The sequence below is a fragment of the Danio rerio genome, chromosome 18 (assembly GCF_049306965.1).
Source record: "Danio rerio strain Tuebingen ecotype United States chromosome 18, GRCz12tu, whole genome shotgun sequence".
NCBI classification, from domain to species: domain Eukaryota; kingdom Metazoa; phylum Chordata; class Actinopteri; order Cypriniformes; family Danionidae; genus Danio; species Danio rerio.
The window spans coordinates 47,662,782-47,678,240 of record NC_133193.1 but is presented as its reverse complement, the minus strand read 5'-3'; the positions used below and the strand labels follow the sequence as shown (position 1 = coordinate 47,678,240).

The 15,459-nt window shown below is 36.1% G+C and overlaps 1 protein-coding gene across 3 annotated transcripts; it reads right to left on the bottom strand.

Moving 5' to 3' along the window:
• Positions 1–1,250: 1,250 nt before the first annotated feature.
• b3gnt2l (UDP-GlcNAc:betaGal beta-1,3-N-acetylglucosaminyltransferase 2, like) lies at positions 1,251–14,182 on the bottom strand. Of its 3 annotated transcripts, none has more exons than XM_021467876.3 (3): positions 14,080–14,182; positions 6,732–6,829; positions 1,251–6,335 (listed from the first exon to the last, which is right to left on the bottom strand). In XM_021467876.3, exon 3 carries the CDS (start codon positions 6,077–6,079, stop codon positions 4,817–4,819), a length of 1,263 nt encoding a protein of 420 aa, XP_021323551.1. In that variant the 5' UTR covers positions 6,080–6,335; positions 6,732–6,829; positions 14,080–14,182; the 3' UTR covers positions 1,251–4,816. The 3 variants fall into 3 exon arrangements, with proteins under 3 accessions (XP_021323551.1, XP_073785704.1, XP_001335117.1); XM_073929603.1 differs by lacking the exon at positions 14,080–14,182 and adding an exon at positions 12,628–12,688; XM_001335081.9 differs by lacking the exon at positions 6,732–6,829.
• Between the last annotated feature and the right edge of the window lie 1,277 nt (positions 14,183–15,459).

Below are 15,459 nucleotides of genomic sequence, written 5' to 3'. Positions count from 1 at the left end.
TTTAACAAGCTTATGCCTCAAGTTTTTTCAAACTTAACAAAAGCTTTTCTCCTTTCCCACTGCTGTTACAATTTCTATCTAAGAATTACTGTTCATCTGGTTTTCCCCGTGATCACGCATGGACGGATCATAATGGCGTCTGTACAGTCGTACGGTTTCAGACAAAATCTCTTCAGTGTTTCATATTCAACTCAAACGAAACGAGGCGCTGTTCGCTCGAGTCTCATTCCTGCAATCCGCCAGCCAAAATCACGTTGTGCGCACTCAAAGCGAGCCTCCGCAAACTGCAGTAACACCATATTCGCTGCGCGCACAGAGTTCAATAACAGAAAGCTGATCGGCCATTGCATGTTGGTTTCATTTGTAGCTGTAATACTGCAAATTACAATTGGACTAGTAAAATACAACATCTACAACATCACAAAAACCAAACAACAAAAAGAATTAAAGTGAGCATTAGATGTAGAGTTACATTGACATTGGCAAAATAAGACCTGTGCAAAATATTTAAGACCTGGAAGAGCAAATTTAAGACTTTTAAGGCTTAACATTTTTTATGTTTAAATTTGAAACTTTTTAGGACTTTAAAACCTTGCGGAAACCCTGCAAGAAGTATTTTAAAAAATTCAACACTAATAATCACATAGGGCGTCACGGTGGCGCAGTGGGTAGGGTTGCCGCCTCACAGCATGAAGATCACTGGTTTAAGCCCTGGCTGAGAAAGGGTTAGGGTTAGATCATCATTCATTTTCCTGTGGCTTAGTCCATTTATTCAACGGGTGTCGCCACAGCGGAATGAACTGCCAACTTATCTAGAATATGCTTTCCACAGCGAATGCCCTTCCAGCTGCAACAGAGTACTGGAAAACACCCATACACCCTCACATTAACACGACCTATTTAGTTTATTCAATTCACCTATATCTTTGGACTGTTGGAGAAACTGGAACACCCAGAGGAAACTCAACACGAGGAGAACACGCAAACTCCGCACAGAAATGCCTACTGACCCAGCCGGAACTCGAACCAGCGATTCAAACTTGCTGTGAGGCGAAAGTGCTAATCACTGAGCCAGCGTGTCACCCTGCATACATTATAAAAGCAAAATTTATATGTAGAACTTGTGAAACGCTTAAAAAAATTCTAACAAGTCACAAGAGCGTCAGCAGTTTCACACCAATCTAAATAAGTTGTCTGCCACAGCAAGACACTTTTTTGATGTGCATGCAAAAGAATTATATAGAGCAATGGCATTAGAGTTTGTTTAATCACATCAAACCTTCAAGTTGTGGAAACACCATAAGTTGACCATAATAATTCACTTTCATAATTTACAGAAACAGACTGAACATTCTTCAAAATATCAGTTTCTGCAAAACAGAGCAGTACTTGCCAGCTCACTTGCACAGAATATTACTACTTTGTGAACCTCTCTTACACAGTACAAAACATGTGGACAGTGAAATCACAGCGTATATTTTTATGTACCTTAAAGAATAAATCAGAGATGTCCAAACTCGGTCCTGGGGAGCCGGCGTCCTGCTAAGTTTAGCTTTAACTTGTTTCTACACACCTGCCAGGACGTTTCTAGTATATCTAGCAAGAGCTTGATTAGCTGGTTCAGGTGTGCTTGATTAGGATTGGTGCTAAACTCTCCAGGACACCGGCGCTCTAGGACCGAGTGTGGACACCCCTGACTTAAATGATGTCTGAAGACAATGGAACATGAAGTTTGTCTGTTTTGATTTAATGCTGTTAAATCCGTTTAATTTAACTTAATTTAAGGCAGCAATATATAACAATAATACATTTGTACAGTGTAACTCTGAAACGAAAATTCTGTCATCAGTCAATGTCCTTCAACTTGTTGCAAACAAAAGAGTTGATGGTAACAGTCAATAGTTAAGCCACGGTCACACTGCACTTTTCACCATATAGATTTATATTCATGCGCACGTAAATGTGACAGGCGGTGTAAGGCAGCAGCGTCATTTCAACATTAAATAGCTTTTCAGTAGCGAGCAATTTTTTTACTAGTAAAGTAGTGCAGTAGCATCCTCACGAGCTACATTTACCAATCACGGATCAATGAGTGACAGCACCGACATTCACAGAGCGTTAAGGCCGATGTCTTGCCGATGAAAGCAAATCCATATGATGGCGATAATGATGATTTCATCTTCCTGTTTTTCAGTGGTCGACAAAAACTTTATGGTGCATTACTGCCACCTCTCGCTCTAGTCGTGACTTTGCCATCCAATTAGGCTAACATGAAGAATTTGCTCATTGTAAAAAGAATCAAGGAAGAGTAGTTATTTCTGAAGGAGGATTCCCATAACCGGAGAAGCACGTTAAAACGCAATAACCTTAATTCTGATGCTGTGCTCAAAAAATACTGCTGTAATTTATAGTAAGTACTCTAATGTTTTTTTAACTACACAATTGTGAAGCACTCAAATTAATTTGTTTATATATATAGACAGTAGTATACTATGGTTATTGCTCTTAGTTCATGATAGTTATACTACATTATGTAATGCAATTCATTAATGAGAAGCTGTAAATATCATTATAATACAAGACTTATTCCTTTTAAAATTCCCTTTACTATAAATTGCTATAGTATTTTAAATGTGTAACACCTGGCTCTATTGGATGTTTGGTTTTTGCTGTTATATACTAAAGTTTGTTTCTGTTTGGTCCAGCATCCTATTAACAGTAAATAACTGAACGGAGCAATTCTGTCTCATGATTCATTGACAGTTTTACTGATGACTAAGATGTGATTGACTTGGATTTAAGTTCTTCGATTTGAAATTGAAAATTGCAAAAATAGCTTATATGGCAAAACTTGGCAAAAGTAGCTTAGCTTGCTACATTTCCCAGGGAAAGCTTTTAGTGTAGTTAAGCTACATTTTAAGTAGACTAGCTAATAACTTAGCTCACTTAATCTTAAGTATCTTGCCTAACTCTAGTGCCAGACCAGAAACGAAAGCTTGTGCGGCAAGTTTTGCAGTTCGATGCATTGCAAAGTTCACGCACGGTGAAATCTGACCTGCGAAGTCACATCATATGACTGTGTGAGACCAATCGAATATCAAAACAGACCTCTCCGGAAAGATATTTTAAAATATGAAGCTCGCTTTTAATAAATGTCTGCCCCTTTTCACAACGCCGTATGACAAAACTTTACATGCTTGAACTTTAGTGTGACTGTGGCAAAGCTCTGAAATGAAAACTCTGTCATCAGCTAATGACCTTTCACTTGTCACAAACAAAAACGTTAATAACTGGTTGGATCCAAGCATACAGTATTTCATTTCTTTTTTTTTTTTGCATTCAGCAAAGAAACTTCATTTGAAACAAGCAGAGGACGCATATATGACTGGACTTTCATTTTCAAATAAACTACCACTTTAACTTATGAACAGCTCAAAAAATATTGCACAAAACATCATCCAATGGTTTTTAAACCACTTTCTCCCTTTTGAGACCAATATTTAACGAAACAAAGTCAAGTTCTTTCAAGATACCTGAAAACAAACCAAAAAGCTCTTCATCCAGAGTCTGAGAAAAGCTCTTTAGAAGATATTTCCATGATCAGCATTGTGCTCGCCCCAAGTTTATTCTTCTCCAACTGCTCAATAGCTGAACATCGAAGTTTATGAAGCAGGGGTGCGTTTCCAAAAACCATCATTGGCCAATAAAGGTCCTGAGTTTTGTTGTTAGAAACATGTAGTTCATTGATTTGGGTTTCCAGAATCAATCGCTCCAGCAAACATTTGCATCGTAAACTTGTGCGTTTGAACTACACCTCTAGAAGAATCTATAACACATCTTTAAAACTTGTGGAAACAAAAAAATAGAGTATAAGTTAGGTTTTAATTTATAGTAGGCTTATTAAAAATAATGTATCTGTACTACACATGGCATAATCAGAACAGGTTACAATGGCTCTAATGATTTCTGAATTGAAATAAAGTCTTATTATATGCAACAAACAAGTAAAAGTAGTTTTTACATCATCAATTGACCAAATATCTGACTTTCACTCACTATAATAAATGCTGGGTTCCACTCAGTCGATTTGTGTTGGGACAACATGAAGAAATTAAGTTAACTTATTAGTATATACAAAATTAAGTGGATTAAACAAAACAGTGGTCATAAAAAACTTAAGTATTGTGTTGCTTCAGCTTATTTTAAATAAGTAGTTTGAACAAACAGCAAACAACATTGAGTGTATGAGATCAGAATAGGTGTTGACTTTTTGAAAGCGATTTCATGTTTTAGAAAACAAATATGGAATATTCTCAGTGTTTGTAAATGAAATGCAGGCCTGATACAGTATGTGCCATTCACATACATTTCAATTCATATGGAAAACAAATGCAAGATTTTGCCAACGATAATATTGGATTTATAAGTGTGTAAAACAATATAATTTCTCCAAAAGAAAACTCCACCCTGTTTAGAGTGTCATTGCGGACATTTTACAGTGATATTTACGGTGAATATCACTATAGTTTTTCTATAACTGCACTTTATAACTTATACCAGTATCCTGCACTTGCAGCTATTGCACTGCTGGTTAGACCTTAACTGCATTTCGTTGCATTGTACATGTGTATGACAATACAGTTGAATCTAATCTAAAAATTTTAAAATGACATGGTTCAAACAATGGATCAGTGTCAGAGCAAATAATTCCCAAATTTCCCAGTTTTGAGAAACACTTGTCACTACATTGTTCTATAGCAGTCCATCCAGGAGTTTCACTATGATTTGGGAAACGCATCCCTGCATAGCAAGCAGATCAGCAGGTGAGCATGGAGCTGTGCATGCTCCTCCAGAGCCTCATGGTCTGCTGAGGGCTGCGCCGGTGCACCAGTAGCAGGTGTTTGTGCACGCATGGGTTCTCTCGGTCTTGCTCCCGAATATCAAAGGTCCTAAACCCATCATGTTTCATCGGACTGATTCCAAGTGCTTTAAAGCACATCCCAGTGTAGACGTCATCAATAGGAAAGAAGGGGATGTAAAAGGAAACATGGTAAAGGTATGGGAGAAGTTCCCCAGAAAAGAGGAACCCCCCACCACCAGCATACGGAGGGTAAGCACCTTCATAGAAAGTCAGGGGTACACAATATTTAGTTTTCGGATCTCGTAATGGTGTGGCCTCAGAAATGATCTGCCCAGTGTACAACGATGAAGCCTGCTCTGGCTCCAGAGATGTCAGATGATTGATTATTGCTTGGGGGTTAGCAAAAACATCATCGTCCCCCTTAAAAATGAAGGACACACGAGGACAGTGTCCCAGCATCCACTTGAAAAACACGTGTTCCTTAAGAGTCAGGTTGTAAAAGGAGTCGTGGAAATCCCAAACGAGAAGGTCTTGGAAATGCTGAGACTCCGACAAAATGAGTTTGTCCAGATTTGGGTCGTCTAAAGACGAACGACCTAGCAGGAAGACGGTTCGTACCTTGAGTCCATCATACTCTCCTTCTCTGCCCCAGGTCTCCCGGACAGCTTGACGCCTCTCGAAGTGCTTTGGCGTGGATTTGATTGCAAAGAGTAGAAAGATGCGATCATCTTCATTATCCAACGCACACTTGTCCGGTTGATTAATAACTAGCGGCGAGTCTCGACACTCCATTCCTCGAAGGAAGTCTCCATAGAGCGGAGGGTATGTATTAACATCCTGAATGTTCATCTTTAGCAACTCAAAACTCTCCGGACTGCAGTGAAACTTCTTCCGCGGGTCTGTTGTATTGTCAGCTGAGTCCAGCTGCCTCAGAAAGGAATGGAGTTTTCGATTCCAGAAGGCGCCGTTTTTGGGGACGCTCTTTCTGAAATCGTTGGAAATAGTCAGCGGTGGAAGTTTGAATGGTGCAACACCTTTGGTTTGTTTCTTGATAGTGCTTACTAAAGCTGTTGTCGGCTTTCTGGGAATGGAAGCCGTGACTGATGTGATTTTATCTTTGGCGGTTATTTCCACGTCCACTAGTTTGGAATAGAACAAAATAAAGCAAAGGCTGCTAGCTAGCGCCACGATGAGGAACTTCATGTACTTCTTTCCCATTTTACAACCGTGCTAAGAGAAGCTCACTCTTGAGATGCAAGAAAGGATGTTGGGCAATACAGGAAATGGTGATGATTCACACAACAGAATTAACCTCTGAAGCGCAGCGCTGTCTCTTCATTTGTTCATCCTTGGGGATCAATGATGGCTGACTTCAACATTTGCTATTCACAGCCATGACAAACATCTTGTTGGATGCATCTTCCATGTAATTACGTTTATTGTATCCCCAGTGGTGTCGAGTTCAGCCGTGAGCCTAACAAATACAAGGAAATAGAGGCTAGTGAAAAAACAACACACACACATTTACATGGCATAACACAACATCAGCTGAATCTGTCAGAAGACTCGAAAAACACGAGCTAGTTGCTTTTATTTTGAATCAAATTGTAACAAGCATTTCACACAGCACTTCGAAAACACCACACTGATCTGAAGAACTCGAGTATCTGTGGTTTGCGTGTGGGAAGAGCATTGGTTGTGTGAAACTTTCATGAGTTCTCAAAAACAAAACCCAAGTGTGAATTCTGTTCTACTCATTTACAAAACGGCATGCTTTTATTGCTTCAGGAGGAACGCATAAACAACTTGCTGAAAGTGAAACACTGAAAAGGTTTAAAATAAATCATTTAAATTGATTGAGATTGTTTACCCAAAAACTCCCTTGTGTGGTTTTAAACCTTTTCTTCTTTCTTCTGTTGAACACAAAAGAGGACATTTCGAATGCCGGTTGCTGGCACCCACTGATTTCTACATGGGGAAAAAACACTATAGAAGTCAATGGGCACCAGCAATCAAAATAAATCAACCAGCAAAAAAAGAAACTCAACTGGTTTGACAAAGTGAAGAGTAAACGAGAAGAACATTTTCATTTTTGGCTGAACTATCGGTTTAATCTTAAAATCAACTTTAGTGTTTTGGCAAGGGCAAAGGTAGAACATAAGCGTGAATAACAGAAAAAAAAGTTTAATTTTTGCGTTAATGGGGCATAAAAGGTCCCCTATAAAATGGTTCTTTTATTAAGATGTAAAATAGGTCTCTGATGAGTGTGTATGTTAAGTTTAAGCTCAAAATACCACACAAATAATGTTTCATACCTCTTTTAGGCTTTAATCCTAATTGCACCATTTTGGTGACTGTCGCTTTAAATTCAAATGAGATTGCGCTCTTTTTCAAAAGAGGGCGGAGCTACAAATGCCTGTGTGTCAGCATAGTGGCATATTCAAAAACAAGACTAACGTCTTATGCTAATGAGGGAGAGATCATCACTAGTGGGCGGGGCTTCCCCCTTTGTTGACATGTACCAAGGGAGTGTCAAAGCGTTTCTGCAGACTGTTTATCAAGTGTGATTATTTAAAAAATTTAATTAAGTAATTTTTACATTTAGATGCTGGTTTTATTCACAGTCTGACTACGTTTACATGGACAGCAATAATCAAATTATTTGCCTTAATCTGAATAAGACAATAATATGATTAAGCTGTTTACTTGAGTTGCTTCTTAAATGTTCCTGTTTTGCATGCTATCCGCTTGTTAAGTGTGACGTTATGCGAGGCGGCTTCCAGGTCCAAGCGCTCTATCAAACTGTATGGGGAGACTCACCAAATGATTATAATAAACAAAGCAATGTAATAATGTACTTTTGAAAATCATGATCACAACATACATATCTGTACCTAATATCATCATATGTCACAACTTAACAAACGCATAGCACATAAATCGATTAACATCGTTGCATCGCGACGCCATCCACGTTTCCTTTGGAGTTTCATGTAAATTGGGGCCTTTCATTCTTAATTTGTTGACTTTGCAGTTCAGCACGTTAATTTTCATTCATGCTGGCCATGACAAATGGAGGTATTGGATGAGAGTATAAACTGCGCACAACAAATGCATACGTCTTGTCCTTCACTGACTCGGCAGGTGCAGAGAATAGTGTCAAACAGCTGTGCATAGACTATACAGTCGCAAAACGCAGTGAAAAACTCACATGACGGTAATAGTTTGATTGCACTGTTTACATGTCTGTACTGCACTTTAATAATGCCACTAAAATCGGCATATTCCAGATGTCTTAATTCGATTTCTGTTTAGTTTGACCGAAATCAGTTTAATCAAAGATGTTTACACGGCAGAGTCTTTGTTTTATTTAATTGTATTCAAATCGGATTATTGTTGTCCATGTAAACACACTCACTGACTACGTTTACATGAATGTCAGTAATATAATTACTTGCTTTATTCGAAGTTAGTAACTTACACTTTTATCCAAGAAAATTTCATCCGTGGTCCCTGTGACACACAGAGATTTTGGATAGGAGTATGAACTGCTGGAAGAGTGTAGTTTTAATTGCACACGGAGCCCCCCCCCCCCCCCTCCTCCTCGATAAGATGCAGGTGTCTGTGGTCCTTCCCTGACTATGTAGGTGCAGAGAATAGTGTCAAACAGCTGTGTGCGTATAGACTATTCTGTCTAAAATCCTACACGACGGTAAAAGTTTGATTGTGGTGTTGTCATGTCTGTACTGCACTTCAATAGTGCAACTAAATTTGGCACTCCACATGTCTTATTCTGAATTCGGTTTATTTTCCTATGACTTCAATCAGACTAAGGTCATCAAAAATCCCTGTTTACATGGTAGACTTAATCAGAGTATTGTGTTAATCCTGTTAAAATATAGCATTATTGGCGTTCATGTAAACATTCTCAGTGTCGCATCACAACAGTGTTTAAATTCCTTAAAGTAATTTTTGCATAATAGCTCCCATTTCAATACGACTAGAACTCGGCTGGAGATTTGTGCCGTTTATTGTTTACATACATTAGCAGACTTTAATTTTTAAATAAGGATCTAAAATTAAACAACCTATCAATTATTAGTGAAAAAAAAAAAGGTCTCGGGTGATTAATTAGACAGCGCATGCGCTAGACTGAAGTACAGTACATTTCATTCCCGTGGGAGTAAACTGAACTCAGGGACACGTAATACAATCAATCAGAACTGAGATAAAGTGAACACAAGATCTGTGTAGACCTCTGTAGAAACTCCTCATGCATTTTTTTAATGCTAGGTGGATTATGAATGTGCGGCTTGCGTTTAAGTTTAACCTATTGATGCTCTATTTAAAGTATAAAGCAAAAACTACATTTATGGTATGCAGCAATAGTAGTTTTAATTGATTACATCTATAAAAAGTAAGCTGACAAGGGCTTTATTTGTAAAATTAAATTACAGAATTAGTTTAATTTCAGAGTTGTAAACATCTTTAAAAAGAGGCGTTTTTTTCCAATGGAAATTATGTCTGTAACTTGTATAATATACTACTGTATATACACATTTCTAGTAAATAAGTCTTTCTTTTTTGTAAATTAATTTATTGAAAAAGTGAATAGCATTCATTGTATACTAAATGTCCGATTTCTGCTTTTTTCCCCCCTTTTAAACACTTTTATAAACATTTTACCCTAGTAAATAGTTTCCTAGTACATCATAACAGATGACAGAGTAAAAAAAATAAAATAAATAAATATATAAATAAAACATACATATATTTAAGTAAATAAAGTAATAATAATACAGCATGGGACAAAGTAAATTAAATAAGTAAATAATTAGACAAATTAATAGTTATTAGGGCTGTAACGATACACCAAACCCACGATTCGGTTCGTATCACGATTTTTGACCCACGATTCGGTTCATATCACGGTTTTTCGTGGGGGGTGGGAAAAAAAAGACTTTTAAAACTATTTTTTTATTAAATAACATTTGAAAAATCTTTATAAACTGAACAAAGAACAATATTAACTATGCAAATTATTAACAATATAAAGTTACATAACTTAGTTGTATCAACAATAATGTGCTACCTACTACTTGGTTATTGTGATTTTAGTTTTGCTTGGGTTGGGTCAGTGAGTCTAGTTTGGTGCATGACAATAGGGTATATGCAGAGCTAGTGCTGTTCCCATGCTGATACACTTCCGCTTACCTGTTATTGTTAGTTTTTTTCCATTTTAAAGGATTCCTTTTACAGCATCGATGTTGTAATGTAGTTAAAATACAATCAGATAAATAGACTCTGGCATTCACTTAGTTGCTCAAGCGTAAAACGAGACAAAAAGTCGTTTACTCGCACACGCCAGTCAGAATCGGCAGGCTAGTGCAGAAGCTCCATTGAATATACTGGGGTAAAATAAATGCTCATATTTTAAAAGACACGGCGGGGGGAAATGTAATTTAATGCAGTGCTTCTTGTACAATCTGAGACCCACTTTATAGCATATACCACTCAGCCAGTGGAAATAGCTGATTTTTAAAGAAAACAGACCTTAAACGCGCAGTTTTTGCAATGGCAAACAGTTCACCGGAAGCGCTTAACCTATGTTACTGGCAAATTAAAAGTCCTATTAGCATGCTTCGTCATATACCCCATACCGGAGTAAAAATGCTAAAGTGAAAGCTCATTTAGACTATAAAATGATTTCTTAAATAAATCACTTCAAGTGGTGTTATATCATCAAAACAATTTAGTAGTGGCCTCCAAAATGCAATTAACTTTAATATAGTGCTGTTGTTTTTTCCTGAAAGTTTTCCCCAAAACGGTCACTACTGAAACACAATATTATACGATTTATTAAAGAGTAAACTGATGTATTAAGAGTGATTAGATCTTCCTTATAAATAGTTTGCTATTTATTTTTTATTAGACTATCACAGGTATAAAACAGTAACAATTAAATTTAACAATTTTTAAAATTACAATGCATTTGATTTATTGTGTTTTGAAGATGATGATTCGAAGTGTCATTCATCTGCAATTGAACACCCTCGAAATATCTTGGTTGATTATTCAATAGAATTTATTTTAAACAAAATGTCACATGATGGTACAGGTTGGGTAGTGACCACAACATTCAGTCTGCCACAGCTGAATAAGAAAACATTTTGTGCTATACAAAAACCTTTGCTGTTCAAATGCAGCAACCGCATTTACCAGATACACATCTGACAGTAAATATCTGATAAGAATGCCTAGAGCCATTCTACACTGCCTTTAAGAAAGAAAAAGTATGCACATATTTGCAATCATTTCAGAAAAGATAACATACTAAATAAAATATGTGACATGCTTGATTATATGACTTGGCATAACGTTAAAACAAGTTACAATAATATTGTGCACATACATACACACACACACAGTACTCAGCATATACGAGTACACCCCCCAAAATTCTCTTATTTAAAATGACTATTTTCTATAGGAAGCTTTAAAATATTATGTTTGTGCATGAACATTAGATTAGTCAGTACTGAAGGCAAATCTAGAGCTAATCTAAAAAAATACCTTACAATCATGGTTAAAAAATTATACTAGCCAAAATTTATATTAGGGTCAAATATCAAACTCTTTGAAATAAGAAAAAAAAAAATCAAGAAAAACTAAAACAATTTTACAATTTTGTTGACAATGTTTACAATGTTTTTGCAATATTTTGCATGAATTTAATTGTATTTTTTTTCCATCTCTAAAGACGATCTGCGATTAACATTATTTTAATAAATATATCTGTTTAATACATGTTTTGTTCAAATGAACCAATTTATTTTACCCATATTCACTGTGAAACTGATAAAAATCTTCATTTTCAAAATGGGGTGAACTCATTTATGCAGAGAAATGCATTATTATTATTATTATTATTATTATTATTATTATTATTATTATTATATACACATTAAGGCCTTTTTAAATTAAGGATTACTCTTCTTTGGTCAGGGAAGGATTTAGTGGTTTGGAGGCCTCAAGCAATTCCTGACATGGGGCACAAAAGTTTGTACTTTAATTAATTCTTAATTGATTTTTTATATCACTCAAATCTCCATTTCCCTATTTTGTCTTAATGCAAAATAACAAGGTGTGAAGTATCTTGTAAAACTTTTTAAAATGATTCGTTTCATCATTTTACAACTTAAATAACAAACTATTTTTTTAATAAATGTTTTAATTCAATATTTGTAATTTTATTACGTTTTTAAAACTAAATCTCCGTAATTTGACTGCTGGACTGCTCTATGATTGAGGGTTTGGGACACTTTTTTTGCGCAGAACAGAAGTAATAAAAATAAACTTTTATTTTTTTAGACTCTCGTCATACAAAATATGATAGAAAATTATGTTGTTGTTTTTTTTTTTAAAATACTTTTAGGTATTTTTTGGGGAGCCCTCAGATTTCCTGGGGCCCAAAGCAGCTGCTTCCATTGCTTATTGGTTAAATCCACCCCCGTCTTTAATCACTACGAAATCTTCACCAGTTTTTGGCAGTGACAATTTGCACACTTTTGAAACTAAAGTTCAAAGATGCCAATCAGAACATCGTTCACAAGCACAGTTTTGAACAGAAATAAAAAATATATAGATTTAGATACTTTTTTTCTACCTTAAATGCGGAGTTTTCTTTAATAAAAAAATATAAAGAGAGAATAAACAGACATTCCTTCAAGTTACATAAATATTTTAAGAATTTTTAACACTTTTACCTCAGAAAGACTGGACCATCTACTCCCCATGTAGCTATGAGAAAGCACACAGGAATTATTCCTGCTCAAAAATGTAGAGGTGTGGTTAAAACCAGTCTCAGCTAATAAACTAAGAAATACAGCCTTGACAGTCGCATTAAAAAAAATGCAAAAAAAGGGCCATCTGTAATTTTCTTTGACAATGAGCATTTTACTCATGTTTATGTTCAGTTGTTTCATGTTGAAAGCGATGAAAATAACTCCTTATTTACAATAAAATAGAAATTTCCAAGACATGGAAGCCTGAGAAAAACGGTAATATTAGAAGATAATTTCAGATGGCACTTAGAGGTTTTTGCATCTAAACTTCATTCATATATATATATATATATATATATATATATATATATATATATATATATATATATATATATATATATATATATATATATATATGTCCCATGCTTAAAGATAAAAGGTTTGCGCTCTTCAGCTTCCAGAAATGATCAGATGTGCTCCAACATTAGGCACATTCAAATCAAGACTAAAAACACATCTGTTTAGCTGTGCCTTTACTGAATGAGCACTGTGCTGCGTCCGACAGATTGCACCATCATGTTTTTCTCTTCTCCTTCATTCTTTTATATCACATTTTACCTGTTTTTATGTTTTGTTTTGTTTTTACGCATTTTTATTATTTGTTTTTATTTTTATTCTTTTTTATTTTTACTTTTATTCTTGTTTATGTAAAGCACTTTGAATTGCCATTGTGTATGAAATGTGCTATATAAATAAACTTGCCTTGCCTTGCCTCTCATACATACTCATTCAAAATATGATTGTAGGTTTCAATAGACGGGAGGATCTTAGTAAACTCAATTTTGAATGTGGAACAGTTTGCACCAAATTATCTATAAATGAATAAATAAATAAATACGTACATACATAAATAAATAAAAAGTAAAAAGAGGTCTAGATATTAGCATAAAGTAAAAGGAAAGCTGACTGCTGTATATTCAGTCCACAGCCCTTTGAACTACTAAGACCTCTGCATTTCTGGGAAGGTCTGGGGTTTCAAAACAGAAAGAAAAGAAAAAAACAGCAGCCCACCAGGTCGAGACACATCCTTTTAGCTCATTGCTGAAACAGATCTATAACATACAGAAACTAGTAAATAAACGGCGCTAATAATTGCATTGAGGCGAAATTAATCTCACACAACCAACAAAACAAAAACCGTTAACTAGATTTATAAAAGCTAGATGTATAAAAATGCGGTTTAAAACTTTATTAACACCACTTTATCCATCTTATTTGGATAGTAACAATGTTAGAAATCTGAACACGTGAACTTATATCGAATGTACCATTAACAACACGCTTAAATATAACTTTAATTTACACCACGCGTTCATTTTTCTATTTAATTAAAAGCATTAGAGCATTAGTGAGGGAAAACAAAGTGTGACTTACCTTGTGAACATCTATTAACATTCTTAGTCCAAACGTCTTGCTCGACGAGAGGAAAGCTAGTTGTAGCCACCACAGCAGCACCTCCACCGCCGTGTGCTGTTTCCTACTGTCAGCAGACTCAAGTGATAAAACACGACGCGGCCTCACCCCTTTTCCATCAGCAACACCTTTCTGACTGTGATTGGTGCTTATCAACCAACACACCTGTGCAATCACCAAAGTCATGAAGCGTGTGCGTAAGCCAATAAAAGAGTTTTGGGGTTTCAACGTTCAAAACAAACCAAAATAACAGTATTTACGCAGTAATTTCCTGCTGAAATGAGTGCAGACCGTGCAGACATGATGTCACGTGATCGCAAGATTACCTGATACACACATCATCCCTTTCCCAAATAATTTGCATACGCATTTCAAAGATTTTTGTAAAGGTATGAGCGTTTTATATTCACTCATTCACAGTTTTTCCTTAATAATATAATTTCAGAAATGTATTTTGCAAATTCTAAATAAGGAAACCGTATTAGTAGCCAATGGCTATCGATTGTTCAATCAATGAATCATTTCTAATGCTGTTTTAGCCATACTCTATTCAGAGTAGCACGGTGAACAATGTATGGCACCCTGTTGTCACTGTTCAAAAATGAACGAATATAAAACCAACTTTACCTCAATGTTAAGCTGCAATATTTTAATTTATTATTGTTTTTTTTTTTTGTAACCTTTAAGCATTTCATTTTATTAAATGCTCTATTTTGATGTCTTGCGCCGTTTGCTCTGTAAACTGATGGTTAAGCTTCTTCCACTGTGGTGAGGAAGTGGTTGTTTTGGGGAAGCAAAAAGTGCTGTGTGTGGACGTCACGTCGCGTCTGTTGGCTATTCTGTGAACGTAAGCATGTGCGCTGACAGCTTTCAGCATTATTCATAAAACAAATCTGTGGTGCGAGGATGTTAAAGCAATTTAAGCAGGGTGCGAATTACAGAGGGGTTTAGGGGGTGTATATGCACAGAGACTGTTCGTTTCTGTCAGTCTTTAATCGTCATCCCATACAAAATCGCAGCGTTTAAGATCGGATTTCTTTATAAAACAGCCATCTTCACTGCCTGGCTGAGATACAATATAAAGCAAGTGTCAGACCAAACAACGAAGATTCACAAAATTGACAGAAATCAGTCAAGTTTGATGAAGGAGAAATCATGGTTTGGGGTTACAGGATGGGGACGTGCGAGAGATCTGCAGAGTGGATGGCAACATCAACAGCAAAGAAGCTGAAGGTGCTCCTGTATTGGCCAGCCCAGTCACCAGATATGAACAGTATTGAGCATGCCTGGGGTAAGATGGAGGAGGAGGCATTGAAGATGAATCTAAAGGATCTTGATAAA